The sequence below is a fragment of the Lutra lutra genome, chromosome 7 (genome assembly GCF_902655055.1).
Source record: "Lutra lutra chromosome 7, mLutLut1.2, whole genome shotgun sequence".
NCBI classification, from domain to species: Eukaryota; Metazoa; Chordata; class Mammalia; order Carnivora; family Mustelidae; genus Lutra; species Lutra lutra.
The window spans coordinates 17,300,160-17,319,842 of NC_062284.1; the positions used below are offsets into that span (position 1 = coordinate 17,300,160).

The following is a 19,683-nucleotide window of genomic DNA, read 5'->3' on the forward strand; positions in this document are numbered from 1 at the left end:
GGCATTTTGGCTTATATGTTATTTTGAGTGCCTACTTAGGTTTTTTTTAAAGTAGATTTTTCAGTTTTAAAATTTTAATTATCTTAGTGATCAAACTTAATTAGCATAATTATAGTAATCCTTTTTGTGAAATCATCATTGCATGAGGTGAAACCACATTTACCAAGTGTTTTTACCCCACTTTGAGGAAGAAGTGTTGTAGAAATAATTTGTCAAGGATTATAGCCCAGATTTTCCCATATTTGTTATGGATGTACAAAGGAAAAGCTGTGAGAGGAGAGGATTACCTCTTAACTATTAGTCAAAGTCCACTGGAGTAGAGTTTGTTCAAAGAAATTGACCTTCATTTCTGAAAGTTACAGTGTGCTTTTGGTTTTGTGGTGGTTCCTCAGCTGCAGTTTTCAATTTATGAAAATATTTAGGTATCTACTATACAGTTGGAACCAATATTCATAAAGGCTTATAAGCATACTCTTCAAGTACACACTTTACTGCTCTTTTGTTCATCAAAGATTAAATTGTTGCATATGTTTACAATGATAGGCGTATGTGTTTTATTTGAATGCCTTTTAATGAGCTAGAACATCTGATTCATGTGCATCAAAGAGCTTTTAAAATGTAGAGTGCTATACAGAGATCAGGGTGGTAGGGATTGTAGTGGACATTCCATTCCCAGACGGTACTGAAAACCAGCGTAGTCTAGGACTGGCTTAACACACAGGTTTTTGAAAGCAGATGAAGTAATACTTATCCTAGAGTGCTCTAAACTCTACTTTAGGCTTTGAGGATGTTTGCTGGTGTTATTGATAAGGTATATTTCCTATGTTAGATTTGGTATGTGGAATTTGACTTACAACTATAATACTGTCCAAAGGAAAAACAAAACAAAACATGTCATTGGAAACAGATGGTATCTTTAATACCATTATGGGTTCATTGACCTTTTTTTTTTTTTTTTTGTAGGAAGCTTGGGAATCTGCCAGTAATTTCCATTTTCACACTGTTTTATTATTTATTTATTAACACTCTTTTATTGTGTTTAAATCCTTTCTCCTCAATATTCCCCCTCCCTTGTCTCCCCATCCCTCACTCTATGAAGCCTTGCTGTGAAAAGAGAAGTCGATGATGCACACCTCTGCCCTTCTTCCTTTTCCCCGTCAAGGTGCTTGGTATAGGGTAGTGGTTTATATTTTGCAGGATGATTGTATATTAAATACTCAGAATTTGGGGAATGCTGCATTAAAACTAAAACACAGCAAAAGCTTTTTTTATGCATTTGAAAGACTAAACTCATATTTTAATTACAAAAATGATACATGCCCTAATATCAGTGAACATAGAGGAACATATGGAAGGTAGTCATCTCTTAAGCCAGTTATATACTGTAGGGTAACCAATGTTAATAGTTTGGTTGTGTCCTTCTACTGCTTTACTTGTATTTATGTAATTATATATTTTATCCCCTTTTTAAACAACAAAATAGAATCACACTATATATATTTCTTTGTGGATTTTTTTTTACTTCATGGTATTCTCATTCCACTAACCTCTAGGCCAGGAGGTACATATACATCCTCATTTGTGCATGTGTGTTTGTGTGTGCGGTCAAGTCTTAAAAGTGGGATTGATGGGTCAATGGTAGGCACATTTTACATTTTAAAGTACTTAAAAAAAAAAAAGATTTATTTATTTATTTTAGAGCGATCACAAGTAGGAAGGGTAGAGAGTGAGGAAAAGAAAATCTAAAGCAGGCTGACCCTGAGTCCGATGCCAGGCTTGATTTCATGACCCCAAGACCAAGGTTGAGCTGGAACCAAGAGTCAAATGCTTAATCAACTGTGCCACCCAGGCGCCCCATTTTAAAGTACTTTTTATCAGTACAGTTGACTCTTGAACAATGCCAGGGTTAGGGGTGTTGACCCCATGCTCAGTCAAAAATCGACGTTTAACTTTTGACTACCCCAGAACTTATCTTCTAATAGCCTACTGTTGACCAGGAGCCTTGCTGAGAACATAAACAGTTGATTAATACATGGTTTGCTTGTTACATGTATTACATACTATGTTCTTACAATACAGTAAACTAGAGAAAAGAAAATGTTATCAAGGGGGCACCTGGGTGGCTCAGTCAGATGAGGATCCGACTCTTGAATTCAACTCAGGTCTTGATCTCAGCATCATGAGATCAAGCCCCATGTGGGCTCCATGCTCAGCAGGGAGTCTCCTTACCCCCGTGCACTCTCATGCACACACTCTTTCTTTCTCAGATAAATAAATAAATAATCTTTTTTTAAAAAGCAATACATAAGGAAGAAAAATATAGTTGTAATTACACCGTTTCGAAAAAATCCATGTTTAACTAACTGAACCACCCAGGTGCCACTTAAAACTTTTTTTTGACATGAGTCAATTTATATAAGAATTCAGTTATATAATTAATAGGTGAATAAGTAGTAGTCAGGAAACATGATTTTGGTTCCTAACATTTATCTTAAGAGTTGTGAAGTCTCACATTTGTGGAAGTTAGAAGATATTTACAATAGGAAATATAGGTTCTGTGTTTGTCATGTGCTAGGTAGTCACATAGTTCTTGAATGAATAGATAAATGAAAATGAAGTAGACTAAGGTAAGGATTATTAATATAGGTATAAGTGTTCCAGACTTCAGGGTCAAGGACTCTGTCTTAAATTCTGCATCCCTGTGCCTGGTGTACTGCCCAAAATTTGTAGAACCTATAATCTAATTCTGCATAGCAGGATTATGGGAGATTTTTTGAAGAAGACGCTGTTTACATTGACACTGAGGAATGACATTGGCAGGAGTTTAGGAGGAAAGGTATTCATTCAACATGTATTTAGTGAGTATTTGCTCTGTACCCAGTACTCTTCAAGGCTCTTATTTGGAACAAATTCTTATGGAATTCTCATGGAATTTTCATTTGTTCACATCCCAAGCTGAAGGGAAAGTATGAACTAGGAGTCAATGTCAGAAGGTTCAGAGGACAAATCTAGGTGCCTGTTTTGCTGAGAGCCGTGGGCTTTTCTCTCTGTTTGTTTTTTGTTCTTTGGTGCCTGAGAACTGAGGAACTGAGGGTTTCTAAAGATGGCTGAGGTGGGGAGTTATGGGGAGATGGAGCAGCGGTGTGTCCTCACTTCAGCCAGAGCAGCTCTCCTTCTGTTGGCTTTGTATATTGGTGCTCTCTACACCAACTCCGACGTAGGTGGGATGTGTAGATCTAGTGAATGTTTTCTCACTCCTTTTAGCAGAACCATTTATTTAGAAAGTTCACTAAATAATAAATGAAACTGAAATTATTCTTCTTTAGGAGACAGGGTAGGCAAGAATCTTGCTCAATCCATACCTCCTTCCCTTCCAAGGAGCTGTCTGGGTGGTCTAGAAAACCACAGAGTGGAATAGAAAGCCACTAACTGAGCACAGCTGACATGAGAATTCTACATTCTGCCCGGCAAGGCCATCTGCTTGGGGACTGAAGATCTGTAGAGAATGCAGGTTTGAAATGATTGTTGGGAAGAGTCACATGGCGGTTTGACTAGAGAAAGATAGTGGGATTGTTGGCATTAGTCAGCAAGCTGTCTGTTGCTAGGCTTATGGTGGAACCATCTGCTTCTTTAGGGGATTTTCTCCTGCAGTACCCAGCTGTCAGAGGTAGGAAGAAGGTGGACTGTTGCCTGCCTACAGGCTTAGGTTTTTTCCAGGTGGATACAGTGCAAGTGCAGAGGGACTAAAGGAGGTTCAGGAATTTTGCAGGAATATCTGGGGACATGGAGGACGGGGTAGGGAATGTGCACTGGATTGGAGACAAAGAAGGAAAGGAGGAGTGAATAAACAGGGAGAGTGGAGAGGGGCCAGTAGACCCACTGACGTTGAAGAATCATATTGGGCATGACTGGGTAAGCCATCTAGGGGGGATGGGACAGGTGGTTGTGGAGAGAGATTTAAGTGGTGGAGAAGTTTCAGGTAAGGTTTGGATAGGAGTGTGCAGGATGAAGGAGGCTGAGGTGAAGGCTACCTCTGTCCCCCCTCATTTCCCCCACCGGTAGAAGCTGGAGTCATTCTAATTGTTGGAGAATAGTTCGGAAGCAGCAATCACCAGTTCTGCCTCCTAACCTGGGAGTTCACGAAGGGAGGGAATTAGCAGTGGGAGCATTTGAGGACTACAGTCCTCAAAGGGGTTGTTTCAGTGTTAGGTAGCCAAACCCAGTATCAGGAGGTAACAGACCCCCCGGGTTCCATGTGCTTAACCTCCTTGGACTTCAGTTTTTTTCGTTTATAAAATAAAAGGCCACAGGAGACTTGAAGGGGAAAAAAAGAAATCTCAGTGTGGAAACAAAAGCACTTAATAGATCTGCCAGCTTCTCTTAATGAGGATGGTAGGCAGGTTTTCCTGGGGCCATGAAAGGGTGACCTACCCAGATACTAATGGAACTCTCACCCATTGCCAGTTTTGCTTATAAATATGAATGGACAAGAAAGAGACATCTACATTTTAATGAAAGAGGGGGAATTTGGCTTATGTCTGAGCGATAAGAGCAGATGGATCTTGATTAATCAGTTAATCTATGCAACAATACAGAATCTAACTTAAAAGTGATATCCTGGGATTGAAGGGAAGAAGAGGTCTATTCATATTCCTGAATTGGGTTGGGGCATAAGGCACAGAAGTGTTTCCTTTTGACCCAGGAGAAGGCATTCTTGACCTTCCCTATAAAATATAAACGGACAAATTATAGAAGAATAAAAATAGAACAGAAAAAGATGTTTTAACTTCCAATAGAAGGTAAAACATTGATCATCCTTTCCTATTAGATTGGCAAAAACTAGTATCTAGTGTTGAAGCTACTTGATTTGGGAGACTAAGAAGATCCTCTCATACACTATCAGATGGAGTGGAGGTGGCTGAATATTTTTGGTGGGTGGTTTGACCACATCTGACAACATTTTGCATAAATATGTGTTTGAATCAGCATTTTTCACTTGTAAGAATTTACCCAATGAAACAAATGTCAAGTGAACCAGGATGTTCATCACAGCATTGGATAGAATGAAAAATTGTGAAAACCTCAATATTCATCATTATGGCATTGGTTAAAATCTGATAAAATGATAATATCATTTGAGTCTTTAGTAAGTTCCAGGCACTCTCTTAAGTAATTTACATGTATTAAGTTAATTAATCCTCAAGACAATCCTGTGAAGTAGGCACTATTATTATCCCTACTTTATAGGCAATAAGCTAAGGTATTAAAAAGGGCTTAGGTCAGTCTTATAGTGATTATAAAGGTATGGATGGGGGGCAGGCAAGAGAGTGGGGGCTGGAAGAGAAAGCCTTACTTAAGTCTGTAAAAGTAAAAAGGGAAGGCGCTATTAAGTTTGGTTTATATTTTTTTCACTAAGTACTTACTTTTACAATTAAAAATCAATTATTATGAGATTACTGAGGGCCTGGGCGGCTCAGTCAAGCATCTGCCTTCAGCTCAGGTCATGATCCCAGGGTCCTAGAATTGAGCTTACCCTGCTCAGTAGTGAGTCCGCGTTCCATCTCCCTCTGCCCCTCCTCCCTGCTTGTGCCCCATCCTCAAATAAATAAATAAAATCTTACAAACTGTAAGAATGAGATTGTCGGCATATAGTACCAGTAAGATCTTAGGCAGCTCTCAAGTTGTATTAATCAGTGAGTCTAGATACTTTGATTTACAGTGATGGTGATGCCTGCCTGCCCTTCTGTTGTGCTGACCTTGGTGGCTCCTGCCGCTGGTGGCTGGGTTGAGGGTGAAAGGGGTCCACGTCTGGGAAAGTTACACAGCTGTGCCCTCCACCCCCTTGGAATTTGGTAATAGTAGGATCTGGATTAAATGAACATCAGAACATCTTAAAGGGAAAACAGTAAGGAAATGGTAAAAGAGCATCCGGCCAACGAGTGTGACAGAAAAATTTGGGAGAGAGGATTAAGTTTTGTTTTTGTTTGTTTGGTTCACTTGGAATTCCAACATAAGGGGCTCCTTGTTTTTCTGTAACTTGTTGGACCCTTCCGGATTCAACCACTGGTAGGGTGCAAGACCCCCATAATCACTGCAGTTCTGCATCTGAAACTAATATTACAGTGTATGTTAACTAGATGGAATTTAAATAAAAACTTGAAAAACAATAAAATCAGTAATGTCATTTTTATCACTTTTGTCATGGAAGTCCATTTGAGGCTATATTAGTGCTACATATTTGTAGTGCAGGGCAGGGAAGAAAAATTATCTCAGCATTCTTTTTAGGCACCTCAAAGACAACTTCAGAAACAACATAATTTGTCCACTGTTCGAAAAATTCTCTGTACCTCATTTTTTCCCTTTCTCTCCCTTTTGAAGTGGCTTTGTTAATATTTGTAGTGCTTTGTATTCAAGCACTCTGTGAATTTCCAGTGGAATTTTTGTTTTAGTGAACTCGGGACATAAGATACCTTATTTAGGGAAAGATACTCTGAGAAATTTGGTATTTGCTGCAGATTTTTCATTGCTTTCCTTTTGGATGCATTAAAACAAATAACTAAAGCTGTTATGCTCACATTTCCAAATAACTAGTATTTTCCCGTAAAACCTGACATATGTTTTGGATTATCTTTTTTGTATTGCTTATGAATGCATTACCCATTGTTTGCACAGCATAGTCACTTGGATTTTTTGCTGGGAAACAGGATGTCAGGGGTAGCTTACAAAGCGCATGTAAACTTGGAGTGGTGCTTGACCTGTGAGTGATTGCACAGCCTTTGCTAGGAGTGCTCTTCTCTTAGCAAGAGGGGTTGGTGAGCTGTTAATTCTCTTGAGCACCTTTCTTCTCAACCCCTTCTCCCTCTCTCTAGCACCCCCTCTTCCCCTCTATACCCCCCTCTCCCCCAAAAGTATATAATGCTTCATCGGATAATTCGAATGAAAACCATAGGTAATATCATTCCTTCATGCTGCTCATTTAAGAAGAAATTAACCACCAGAGATGTGATGCTGGCAGATGCAAGTATTGAGAATCTACTGTGTTTTTCTGTCTCCAGGAAATACCAAGGAAATAGGACAGGTGTTTAAGACAAGACTGGGGCCTTTTGGGGCCACTTAAAGTTTATTTGGAGAGAAATTTAAAAAGAAGAAAATGAGTAATTAACAGGAAGTGAACCAAGAGACAACTGGGTAAATAGTAAAGGACATTAAGGGAGCAAATGGTGACAGGGCTCCAGGAAGCCTTTATATGACTGTGGAAGAGGAAAGGGTGTGCTGGTTATCTCTCTGTTCCCACTGGCCTCCTAGTTAGTGTCTGACTCCTCTGTGGAGAAATACTGCTCTATGATAAATATTATTATTATTATTTTTAAAGATTTTATTTATTTGACAGAGAGAGATCACAAGTGGGCAGAGAGGCAAGCAGAGAGAGAGAGAGAGAGAGGAGGAAGCAGGCTCCCCACAGAGCAGAGAGCCCGATGTGGGACTCGGTCCCAGGACCCTGAGATCATGACCTGAGCCGAAGGCAGAGGCTTAACCGCTGAGCCACCCAGGTGCCCCTATGATAAATATTAAAAGGAAGAGATATAAAAGAGGAACTGGTTATGCTGTTGGCAGTGAAAGAGGTCTACCTTAGTTGTTCCCATATAGGCATCTAGTACTTAACTCATGCCAGTGTACTTGCTCGGACACAGTGACATCAAATGACGAATCCAACTAGAATGCTTGTTGAGTAATGTGATGGTTTGTAAATGAAGTGCTTTTTTCCTTCAATACCAAAACTTCATTAACTTTTTTTTAATTAAAAAAAAAATAAATAAAGGGGCTCCTGGATGGCTTAGTTGGTTAAGTTTCTGACTTAGGCTCAGGTCATGATCTTGTCCTGGGATACAGCCCCACATCTGGGTCCCTGCTCAGCCGGGAATCTGCTTCTCTTTCTCCCTCTGCCCCTTCCACTGATTGTGCTCTCTCTCAAATAAATACAGTCTTTAAAAATAATAATAATTTTTGACGTGAGATGAACTTAATATAAAATTAACCATTTTAGAGTGCACAATTCAGTGGTACATTCACAGTGTTGAAAAGCTACTGCCTCTGTCTAGTTTCAAACTAAACCTCTTACTCATTAAGCAATTTCTCCCTGTTCCCTTCCGCACCCCAGCCCTGCTAACCACCGGTTCATGTTCTGTTGTTACGGATTTATCTATTCTGGATAGTTCATATAAATGGGACCATTCAATATGTGACCTTCAGTGTCTGGCTTCTTTTCACTTAGCAAAGTGTTCTCAGCGTCAATCCAGATTGTAGTATATATCAGTCCTTCATTACTTTTTATGACTCAGTCAGTACCTGTTTCATGTGCATACCGTAATTTATTTACCCATTCATCCATTTATGGGTGTTTGGGCTCTTTCCACCTGTTTTGCTACTGTGAACAATGCAGCTGTGAGTATGGATTACAATTACATGTTTGAGTACCAGTTTTTAATTCTGTGGGGCATATACCTAGGTGTGGAATTGTGGGATCATACAGTAATTCTAGTTTTTTGAGGAACTGCTGAACCACTTTACCAGCAAGGTACAAGGCTTCCAAAGTTCTCTATAGCTTCACCAACACTTTTCTTTTACAGTTTTTAAAATACTATTATTACAGTGGGTTGAAGTGGGTAGGTGTGAGATGATACTGCATGCGGTTTGGATTTGCATTTCCCTAACGCTTATGATGTCGGGCATCGCTTTCTGTGCTTGTTGACTATTTGTATATATTTAGAGAATATTCAAATCCTTTGCCCCATTTTCAAATTGGGTGGTTTGGTGGTTTTTTGGTAAGGATTCTTTATATATTTGGATGCTAGACCTTGAACAGATACATGATTCATAACTGTTTTCTCCCATTTTAAATGTTGTCTTCACTTTCTTGTAATTCACTTTCTTACAATATCCTTTAGTGCACAAAAGTGTTTTTAACTTTGGTGAAGTCCATTGTATCTGTTTTTTTCCTGTTCCTCATGTTTTGGTGTCCTATCTGTGAATCTGTTGCCAACTCCACAATGACGAAGATTTACCCTTATGTTTTTTTCTATGAGTTTTATGATTTGGCGGGTTATATTTAAGTCGCTGATCCATTTTTAATTAATTTTTGAATGTAGTGTGAGGTAGAGGTCCAGCTTCATTTGACTTTTTATAAGTGCTGTAAGGGCTAAAATTCATTTAATTCATGACTTTTTTGAAATGTGTTTTTAGAGGTGAGGATGGAGCAGGTTTTGCTGAACCCTGAATCCTAATGTTTTTTAACAGTACAATTATTTCTTTTACTCACACTGCATGACTCTCATATTGCTTGGGGACTCTGGTTTATGGTGTCCACAGCCAGGGAGGAAGGCTGACAAAGCTTCCGTCATGTGGCCACCATGAACTTACGAACTTTTATGTAATTTTTTGTATTTCACCTCAAAATTTTATTTTATTTTTTTATTTTTAATTTAAAAAAAATTTTTTTAGCAGGAAACACTTTTCTTTTTTTAAGATTTTATTTATTTATTTGACAGACAGAGATCACAAGTTGGCAAAGAGGCAGGCAGAGAGAGAGGAAGGGAAGCAGGCTCCCTGCTGAGCAGAGAGCCCGATGTGGGGCTCCATCCCAGGACCCTGGGATCATGACCTGGGCCGAAGGCAGAGGCTTTAACCCACTGAGCCACCCAGGTGCCCCCAAATTTTATTTTTTTTTAACCAAAAAAAGTTAATTAAGTTTTGGTACTGAAGGAAAAAAAAATTTCTTTCACAGACCAGCACAATACACTCACTGCGCTTTCCAGTTTTTGTCACGACACCTTTCAAAGTCATGAATTAAGTGCATTTTAGTTCTTACAGTTCAGGCTCTTTAAGACTACCACGTCAACATAATTTCACTGACCAAAGTAAGTCATTTAGCTGTACCCAGCTTGGAGAGAAAAATGCAGTCTACCAGGTGCCCAGAAAGAGAAGAAAAAAGAAGTAACTGGTACACGTTGCCCACCAGAGAACATCACTGAACATAGTGTTTGCAACGTATGTGAAGTATTGGTTCCAAGATACATAATTGAAAAACGTTTCCATTTAAAGGGGTTGGCAATTTTCCTTAAAAGGTTGTAGTAAAACATCATTGATTCAAAATTAGAGGTAGATTTTATGTTTAACTGTGCTTGCTGAAGTTTGCTTTTACATTATTTGTAAAGAAAAATTATTTAGTGAAGTGTAATGTGGGTTTTAGTGAAGAGAATTTTGGCTTAATTTAGAAAACAATTTTTAACTAGTAGGAAGTAATTCAGGGATCCTTACCAGTAGGTGTCAGCCACAGCCCATGCAATGGGCTGCTTATTTGTCAAGGCTTTTTGGGCAGGTACTAATAAGGGGTTGGTTTTTTCTCTTTTTTTTTTTCCACCCAGTAGTCTAATGAACTGCAGTTTTCTTAAGGTCAGCTTGCTTATTTTTAAATTAAAAACACAGTGTATCTACTCGTTAATAAAGATAGGGTAATGCACCATTAGCAGGAGAAACATTATTCAGTGCTTAATTGTGTGTGAAGCTGTGTAGCTCAAAAGAGCTAAGTTCTCATGGGAAGATTAGAATAATGTTTAATGGGACCAAATAGGCATCTGGAAAGAATGACCACAGATCCTGAGTCAGCCAGATGTGTGATACTGATTGTTGCAGATAAAACAGATGAAGCTTTTTTTCTGAGTAAGTCTTTCCTTTTCAGAGAAACAGCTGTTATTAAGCCTCTTATTAATCCCCCCCTTTGTAATCCCCCCCCATGCAACATTCCCCCATCCCTAGCTGCCTAGTTTGCTTAGGAAGCCTTGTATGTATGCCCATAAATGGAAGTGTGTATTCTCCTTAATAGAAGAGATACCGATACTAAAAGAAACATTTTGAGGATTTGGATAGATCCAAGAGTAACATCTGAGAAAAGACATTTCCTGAAGGATCTCATTGCATATATTGCTATTAAAACATGTTGAAAAAAGAAGAAGAAGAAGTAGAAGAATCAGCACTTGTAAACTAAATACAAGTGATTTTATAAAAAATGAGTACTCAATAAATGATTCGTTGTGTTCGTAACATTATTCGTATTCAATATTCGGCTATCCTAGCAGGACAAGGATGTATGTGTATATAGGCATACATCCTTTGGATGCTTTGGATGCCGCTGCAATTTAAATACATCAGTATGCTAACTGAAATTCGTAATGTCATTTCCGTGTTGAAAATAAACCAGTGGATTTTTATTTTTTCAGAATTTTTTTAAGAAGTTTTCGTGTAATATAAGATATAAGCTCTAATGATCTGTTTTCATGCCACTCTCTGCAAAATCATTATAGACCTGTGTACCCTATAGGCCCAGACATACCTAACTAATGGTATTTTTCTCTTTAGAACCCAAATTGGACGATTATGATTGATTACTCAATTATGTAGCAGTTTGTGCTGTGTGTACCACATATCTTAATGTAATCTGTTTCGATTATATAAGAGACATAAAATGCTCACTGTTAAAAATTCAATACTAACCAGATGGAGAATAGCAACCCTAGTCCTTTCCCTGGTGATAATCATTGTTACTAAGTTCCTATATGAAAAATTACTTGGTTACAAATATAAATCTGTCTAGTTTTCACTTTTGTTTTTCAGTTAACATGATTTTTTTAAGAGGGGGAAGGGGCAGAGGGAGAGAGAGAACCTAGCAGGTTCCATGCCTACAGAACCCTACATGGGGCTCGATCTTACAACCCTGAGATCATTGCCTGAGTGAAAATCAAGAGTTGGAGGCTTAACCGACTGAATCACCCAGGTGCCCCAACACAGTTGTTTTTATAATAGGATTTTTGAAAACATCAGATCTGTTCAGGAGTACTGTTAGGGAGTGAAAGCAGAAGAGATTGTATTTGCAGTTTCCCAGACATGCCTCCTTCTCCCTCCTTTTCATATGTTGCTTCTTATGCCTGGAAGCTAACCGGAACTTCCTCCCTGCCCCACAGCAACCTCTGAAAATGTATGTTTGTCTTTCAGGACTCAAGCTATACCTAATTACTTCTAAAAAAGTATTCCTGATTCTTTGTTGTTGAAATCTAGCCTACCCTACAGTATGTTTGGGCGTAGAATAAAATATAGATAGAGATACATATTACTTCCGACTCAGAGTGCTCCTTTAGTCTCAACAACTCCTGTCTTTGTGTAAATTTGAACTCTGTGTGTGTGTGTGTGTGTGTAAGAGAGAGAGAGACAGACAGACAGACAGGCTGGCTTTCAGTTACTTGCAGGAAGCTTTTCCTTTTACTCGGTGTCTCCAGCCGAGAGAAGCCTTCTTAAATTTCTGTGAGTTGGGAGTTTCTGATCTTACAAGGGCCAGTCTTTCCAACACTTTGACTCTGTGTAAGGCACCTAGGTTCATCCCAGTCTGTCTTCCCCATGACCCGTTTGTTGTTCTTGTCGCACCACACCCCTTAGAACCTGTGGCAGGGTCCACCTCTCCCCTGGATCCTGGACTCCAGCTTCCTTTGTTCACCCTGAGCTTAGTTAGGTCTTGGTTCCTGGCACCTGGGGATTTCCCTGATTTTTTCCAAGGCACGTGATTTGGGAGTTTAGGGGGGCGAATGTTAGTTTCCTAGGGTGCTGTACCAAACTACATAGACTAGGTGGCTTAAAACGACAGAAATTTATTCTCTCACAATTCTGGGAGCTGGAATTCTGAAGTCAAGGTATGGGCAGGGTCGGGTACTTCTCAGAGCTCTGAGGGAGAGAATCGGTTCCTTCCTTTCTCCTAGATTTTGGTAGTTGCCAATGATCCTTGATGTGCCATGGCTGTGTCACCCCAGTATCTGGCTCCATTGTCAGCCGGCATTCTTCCCGTGTGTCTTGTTATGAACAGTTTAATTTCTTCCGTGACTGTGGTGGAATACAAGGTTTCTAGTTTCGCTGAGAGACACTGATTTTAAGTGTTCAAATTTATAGGTTTAAATTGTATTATGACCTATTTGAGCATAAAACCCAGACCTGCTTTATTTTTGAATTATTTTCTCTAGATTTACACCCCCCAAAAGATAGTACTTTGTGTTTAAGCTCATTAGAAATGTTTATACATTTTTCAAAAATAAAATTTAATTCTGAGTTTTTAATTTTCAGCCAGAAAACCTTGCTCAGAAGCTTCCAAACCTTGTGGAACTGTGAGTCTGTTTATTCAAATTTTTTAAAAAAAAACAAAACAAGGATGAAAATAATTTTAAGTTATTTGAAATAATAGGATATGTCATTTTAATGTATTTATTATTTTTTTGGTATCATGGTCATAGTGTTCGTGTAGGTAGTTCTGCTAAACCCAATAATATTTTAAAAATATTTTACCATTTAAAGTGTGTTTTAAATATCTCACCTTAAGGTAGTAAAGATAAACTTTTTAAGACTATGAAAGATTTTTTTTTTTTTTTCTGGGTGCAGCCTCTTGGTCACAGAATCCTTGTGGACAGTCAGTGTAATTGGGAAAGTTTATTGCTGTTCTACTACTATATATTTGTTATTTGATATAAGCAGTCCAACAATGTAAAAGGTTTAAAATATAGAGTGAAAACCTACTTCCCTGTGTTCTCTGTACCTCATTTGTTTTTTAGTTCTTTTGACAATTACCTCCATAATGCTAAATACTATGTTTTACACCTTGGTTTTTTGGTGCATCAACTTTAAGTATCTATTGATTTACCTGTAAGGAGGATTTTTTAGAATCTTCCCCTTTCCTTCCAGCTCCCTCCTAATTTTGTTGAAGGAGGAGTTTTCATTGCTATTTCTTGTTCTCTTTATTATTTGGCAGATTTTCAAGAGGTAAAGGAAGGAAAACTAACATTACACCTCCCTCTTTAAGCTGGGAGTTTGTCATTTCTACTTCCCCCCACCATCCTTTTATTTTGAAAAGTTTCAAACTAACAGAAAAGTTGAGAACATAGTACAATCAATACCCATATATGCTTCTCCTAAATTTAACCAGTTGACATTTTACCATATTTGCTTTTTGTTTCTGTCTCCTATCATCTCCCTTCCTCCTTCCCTTTCCAGTCCTCACATACACACACACACACAAATTTCAGACATTATGATACTTTACCCCTAAATATAGTATGTATCTTCTAAGAATAAGGTCAATCTTGCACATAATTATAATATTATCACACATTAAAAGTAATATTAATTCAGGGACACCTGGGTGGCTCAGTCAGTTAAGCTTCCCATTCTTGGTTTGGTTCAGGTAATGATCTCAAGGTTGTGAGATCAAGCCCCGTGTAGGGCACCACACCAGATTTGGAGCCTGCTTAAGATTCTCTCTCTCCCTCTCCCTCTGCCCCTTCCCCTGCTCATGCTTTCTCTTTCTCTCTCTCTCTCAAAACAAAAAGGTAATATGAATTCAGTAATATCATTTAATGTACACTGCATATTTAAATTATCCCAATCTCCCCCCCCCACCAAACATACCCAATGTCTTTAAATTACTGTTTGTCTGGTTTGTCTGATTTTTCCCTCTTGATTAGATTTAAACATCTTTGGTGATTTTTTCCTATCCTATTTGCTTTATCAAGTTTTAAATTTCATCTCATATACATATATATATAAATATATGTGTGTATATATATAAAATATATACATATTTTTGAAGCTTTCAAGAGTGTTGCATGCATCATGTTTTTTTATCTCTAAATACTTCAGTGTATATTTTCAAGAAGAAAGATGTCTTAACATTATTTTAAGCCTACCTTTTGTTTTTATAAGCTCTTTATAGTTTCCTTCATATAGGTTTTGAACATTTCTGAAGTTTATCCCTAAGCATTTAATATATATTTTTTGCTATTGTAAATGAATTTTCTTACTTGTTACCTCTTTTAAGTGGTTGTTTTTTGAATACATGAGCACTTTGTTTTCATGTGTTAACTCTATATTGTGCTACCTTGCTGGAATCTTATTGTTCGAGTTAGTTTTATGGTTGATTCCTCACACTTTTTCAGGTATACGCTCATGTCTGAAAATACATATAATGTTGTTTCTTTTTTTCTAAACCTTATGCCTTTAATTATTTTCTCTAGTCTGATGGCATTGGCTAGTCCTTCCAGAACAGTGTGAAATTGTACTTGAGACAGTGGGCATCCTTGTTTTTTTGTGACCTTAGTGGGAATACCTCCAGGGTTACCCCATAAGAAAGATACTGGCTTTACAATGAACGTATATGTAATCTATTGTGTTAAATAAATATTCATTTGTATTAACAATCTGTTGCTGCTTAACAAATTATCCAGAATGTAGTGGCTTAAACTGTGGGTAGGGGTGCTTAAAAGAATGAACGCTTATTATCTCCTATTTTCTGACGATCTAGAATCTGGGCTTGGCTTAGCTGGGTGTCTTGGCCTCAATGTCTCTTTCAAGGCTTGCAATCAAGGTAGTTGCCCAGGGCTGCTGTTTTCTCTGAAGGCTCAACTAAAAGAAGTATCCTCTTCTATGTTTACTTATGTGGTTATTGGCAAGATTCAGTTAATCTCAGGTTTTTGGCCTAAAGGTTGACTCAGTTCCTTGCCGGCTGTTGGCCAGAGGACTAATTCCCTTTAGTTCCTTGCCAGTTGGCCTCTCTGTAGTGTCATTCCCAACATGGCAGCTGGCTTCCATCAGTGCAAGGAAAAAAAGAGCAAGAGAGTATATGCAAGACAGGATCCACAGTCTCTTCCTAATCTAATCATGGAAGTGACATCTCATCACTTTTGCTGTATTCTGTTCATTAGAAACAAGTCAGTAGTAGTGGAGATCGACGGGGACCGTCTTGGAGGCTACCTACCAGACTATTAATTTCTACTTTCTCAAGAATTTTTATTAGTAATGGGTGTGGAATTTATTCAAAGCCTTTTTTAGACTTGAAGGAAAAAAATTCTTGAGGCCTTCAGGCAAAAAAGTGAAACAATCATGAAGATGTAGAAGACTGCGAAGTAATACTCCAAACTGTGTTATGTGTACAGTGGTAGTCGCCTTCATACTTGATAGTGTTTTTCTTTGAGCCCTTTAGAAATATTTTTATATAATATGTATGTAATTATGTATAACATATTGTATTACATAAGAAATAACACAATATATAAACATCTATGTTTGTAATATAAATAAGTTATATAATATAAATGAATAAATAATACATAATTCTGTGTTATGTTTATTATATATAATAAGTTAGTGGGATTTTAGTCATTTTTCACTTGTATTAATATATCATTTTTCTCTGGCTTCTTTCGATTTTTTTTTGGTTTACAGAAATGTAACTATGATGTACCTTGGTGTAATTCTGTATTTATTTATGGTGGAGTTTGCTGAGCTTCTTGAATCTGTGAATTTATGTCTTTTCCCAAATTTGATACATTTCAACCATTATTTCTTTGAATATTTTTTTTTTTTAAGATTTTATTTATTTGTCAGAGAGAGAGGAGAGCGAGCGAGCACAGGCAGACAGAATGGCAGGCAGAGGCAGAGGGAGAAGCTGGCTCCCCGCCAAGCAAGGAGCCCGATGTGGGACTCGATCCCAGGACGCTGGGATCATGACCTGAGCTGAAGGCAGCTGCTTAACCAACTGAGCCACCCAGGCGTCCCTCTTTGAATATTTTTTATGCACTATTCCCTTTCTCCTTCTTGGGCACCATTTACACATATGTTACATCTATTGATGTCCTGCGTTTCTCTAAGGCACTGCTCATGTTTCCTTCAGTCTTTTTTCTCTCTGCATTTTATCTTTTTTTTTTTTTTTAAGATTTTATTTATTTCAGACAGAGAGCATGAGAGAAAGAGCACAAGTGGGGCAGGGGTGGGGAGCAGAGGGTGGAGCTGGGAGAGACAGGGAGCTGGGAGAAGTGGTCTCCCTGCTGAACATGGGCTTGATCCCAGGACCCTGGGACTTAACTGACTGAGCCATCCAGGTAGGTGCCCCTTCTCTCTATGTTTTAGATTAGATAATTTATATTGCTCTTTCTTCAAGTTCGTAAACTCTTCCCTTTGGTTATATTCATTCTGTTATCCAGCTTTATCCAGTAATTTTTTCAGTTTTAGATCTTTCTTTCATTTGTTTGTTCATTCATCTCTCCTTCCTTTCTACTGAAATTTCCCGTCCTTACATTGCAGGCATATGTTACTTTAGATCACTCTGCATAGCTGTAATAACTACGTAAAAATTCCTTGTCTGCTGATTCCAACATCTTGGTCATCTTGAGCTTGATATCATTGTTGTTGTTGTTAATGGATCACATTTCTTGTGTTTTCCTACGTTGGATTGATTATATCCTGACAATTGGGAATGTTGTGTCTTGGTGACTGGAATCTGTTATATTCATTCAAAGAGTGTTGATATTTTTGCTTTAGCAGGTAATTCACTGGTTTGACTCAAGCAGTAAACTGTTTCCTGGAGGGCAGCTGAAATCTTGGTGCAGTTCTTTTGCCTTTAGCTGGAGTTTTTTCTATATTTGCATGGTTCTGGGATTGCCATTGTTTTAGGCAAAGTTTAGAAATAGAATTTGGGTTCCCCTTCCCTGACTCTTTTTGTCTGGTATTCTCCCTTTACCTGCCAGTGGTTGTGGTTGCCCTGAACTCTGTCTTCTTATTCTTTAGGCTAGTAGGTCTAAAGTTTTTTATCAGAATGTTAGCTGCTTTGCACGGTAACTGTCTGTACCCTGCCTTAAACTAAATGCTATTTAAAGGAAAAAAAAAAAAAAAAAACAAGGGGCGCCTGAGTGGCTCAGTGGGTTAAGCCTCTGCTTTCGGTTCAGGTCATGGTCTCAGGGTCCTGGGATTGATCCCTGCATCCGGCTCTCTGCTCAGCAGGGAGCCTGCTCCCCCCTTTCTCTCTGTCTGCCTCTCTGCCTACTTGTGATCTCTCTCTCTGTCAAATAAATAAAATCTTTAAAAAAATCTTTAAAAAATAAAAATAAAAAGCAAAGCAAATCTCAAACTCACCCAATGCCATTCATTCTAAGTTTAGACTCTTTGCCAGAATTGGCTTGGTTTTGTTTACTCTGCAGTGCCTCAGAGCCCTGTGTGTGTGTGTGTTCTTCAGCATTTTAGTTGTTATCTGCTAGAGGATCAGTCTGGTAGGAGTTTATTTTCCTGTACTGAATTGGAATTTACATTCTTTTCTTTTAACCACTCTGTGTCTTTATAATTCAGGTTGGTTTATTGAAGTCAACATTAGTTGGTTCTTTGATTTTTGACCGATCTGACAATCGGGCTGTTTAACTGGAGTGTTTAGATTTAATATGATTATTGATATGATTGAATTTAAGTCAACCATCTTACAACTTGTGTTCTGTTTGTCTCAGCTGTTACTATTTTTTTCCCTCTTTCTTTCTTTAAAATTATTTTAGTGTCATGTAGGATCCCATTTACTACCGCTATTAGGAACCCATTTACTACTCTATTTCTATTTCAGTGTTTTGTTTATATTGTGCTTCTTTAACCTGTTATAGTCCACCTTCTCATAATGCACCACTTCACATGTAACGTAGGAACCTTACATCAATGCTTCATTCTTTGTGCTAGTGTATGTCTTATCATGTGTGTGTTTGTAAGTATCTATCGATATACATATATGTGTACATATCATGTGTATGTCAGTCAGGGTCCAGTTAGGAGATAGAAACCATACCTGTAGTTTAAACAGGGAAAATTAATACAAAGAATTGTTGACTAGTAAAATGTTATTAGCTACTAAAAGAAGATAAAGGACCTATGGTATGCAGAATTAGTAAGTACAAAGAGCAGATATTACTTCTGGGCTGAGGGAAAGTAGGTAGTGAAAGGACTGATGACTTAGGAGCGCTCCGTCCCCTACGCTGATATTTAGACCTCTTCAGTGGAGGTCTGGCTACCACAGGAGCATACAGCCTGCTGGTGGTGGAGGAGCTTGCCAGATGGTGTAGGCTGGAGCTGCTTCATGATACCAGCTCACTGTTGCAGGAAGGCTTTGTTAGTCTGGAGCTGGTTTGTAGAAGCAGCCTGGCTAGTGGGGAGGCAGTTGCCTGAAGTGTGAGCAGGACTGCCACAGAAGTGGCCACAGGGTGGTAAGACTGTTGCCTGAGGCTGGTCAAAGCTGGTCTGTAGCAGTACTTTGCCGGATGGGGAGAGGGTGGCCTGATGGTGTAGTCAAGAACTGCTACAGAGCTGGGTGGGAGCTCATAGTGTGAGAATGTGGCTTGAGGTTTTCCAAGAGGGCTGCTGAGGTGAGTGCTTCTGGGCTTTGGCTCCTGTGCTAAATAAACAATTGAAGGGCAACTGGCCCCAGAAGGGAGGGCCTTCCTGCTGCTGTCATCTGGCAAAGTCACTCCAGTGCCCTCTTTTGACAATCTAACATTAGACCAGTCATAGAAGGTAGATTTGGAGCTGACAGACTAAACTGATAACTGGCCAAAGTCATTATTTTAACTTTGAATTTAGATTGTTTATTTAAAGAAACTTAAAATGAGAAAAGTTGTCTTTCATATTAATTCTTGTATTATTCTCTCAGATTTGGTTTAACTGAAAAAAGTCTTTATTTCTCCATCTTTTTTAAAATTTGAGATCATTTCAGTTTGAGATAATGTTGGATCCACATGTAATTATAAGAAATAATACAGCAAGATCCTGTGTACCCTTCTAGTTTCCACCTCTGTT

The 19,683-nt window shown here is 38.4% G+C and overlaps 1 protein-coding gene across 3 annotated transcripts in view; it reads left to right on the top strand.

Moving 5' to 3' along the window:
• The window catches only part of LRRC28 (leucine rich repeat containing 28), a 161,257-nt gene that overhangs the window by 5,765 nt on the left and 135,809 nt on the right, over nt 1-19,683 (top strand). For all 3 annotated transcript variants that reach the window (XM_047736760.1, XM_047736762.1, XM_047736761.1), the window contains exon 3: nt 13,159-13,199. In XM_047736760.1, coding sequence (XP_047592716.1) covers nt 13,159-13,199 — 41 coding nt within the window. The remainder of the gene's footprint in view (nt 1-13,158; nt 13,200-19,683) is intronic.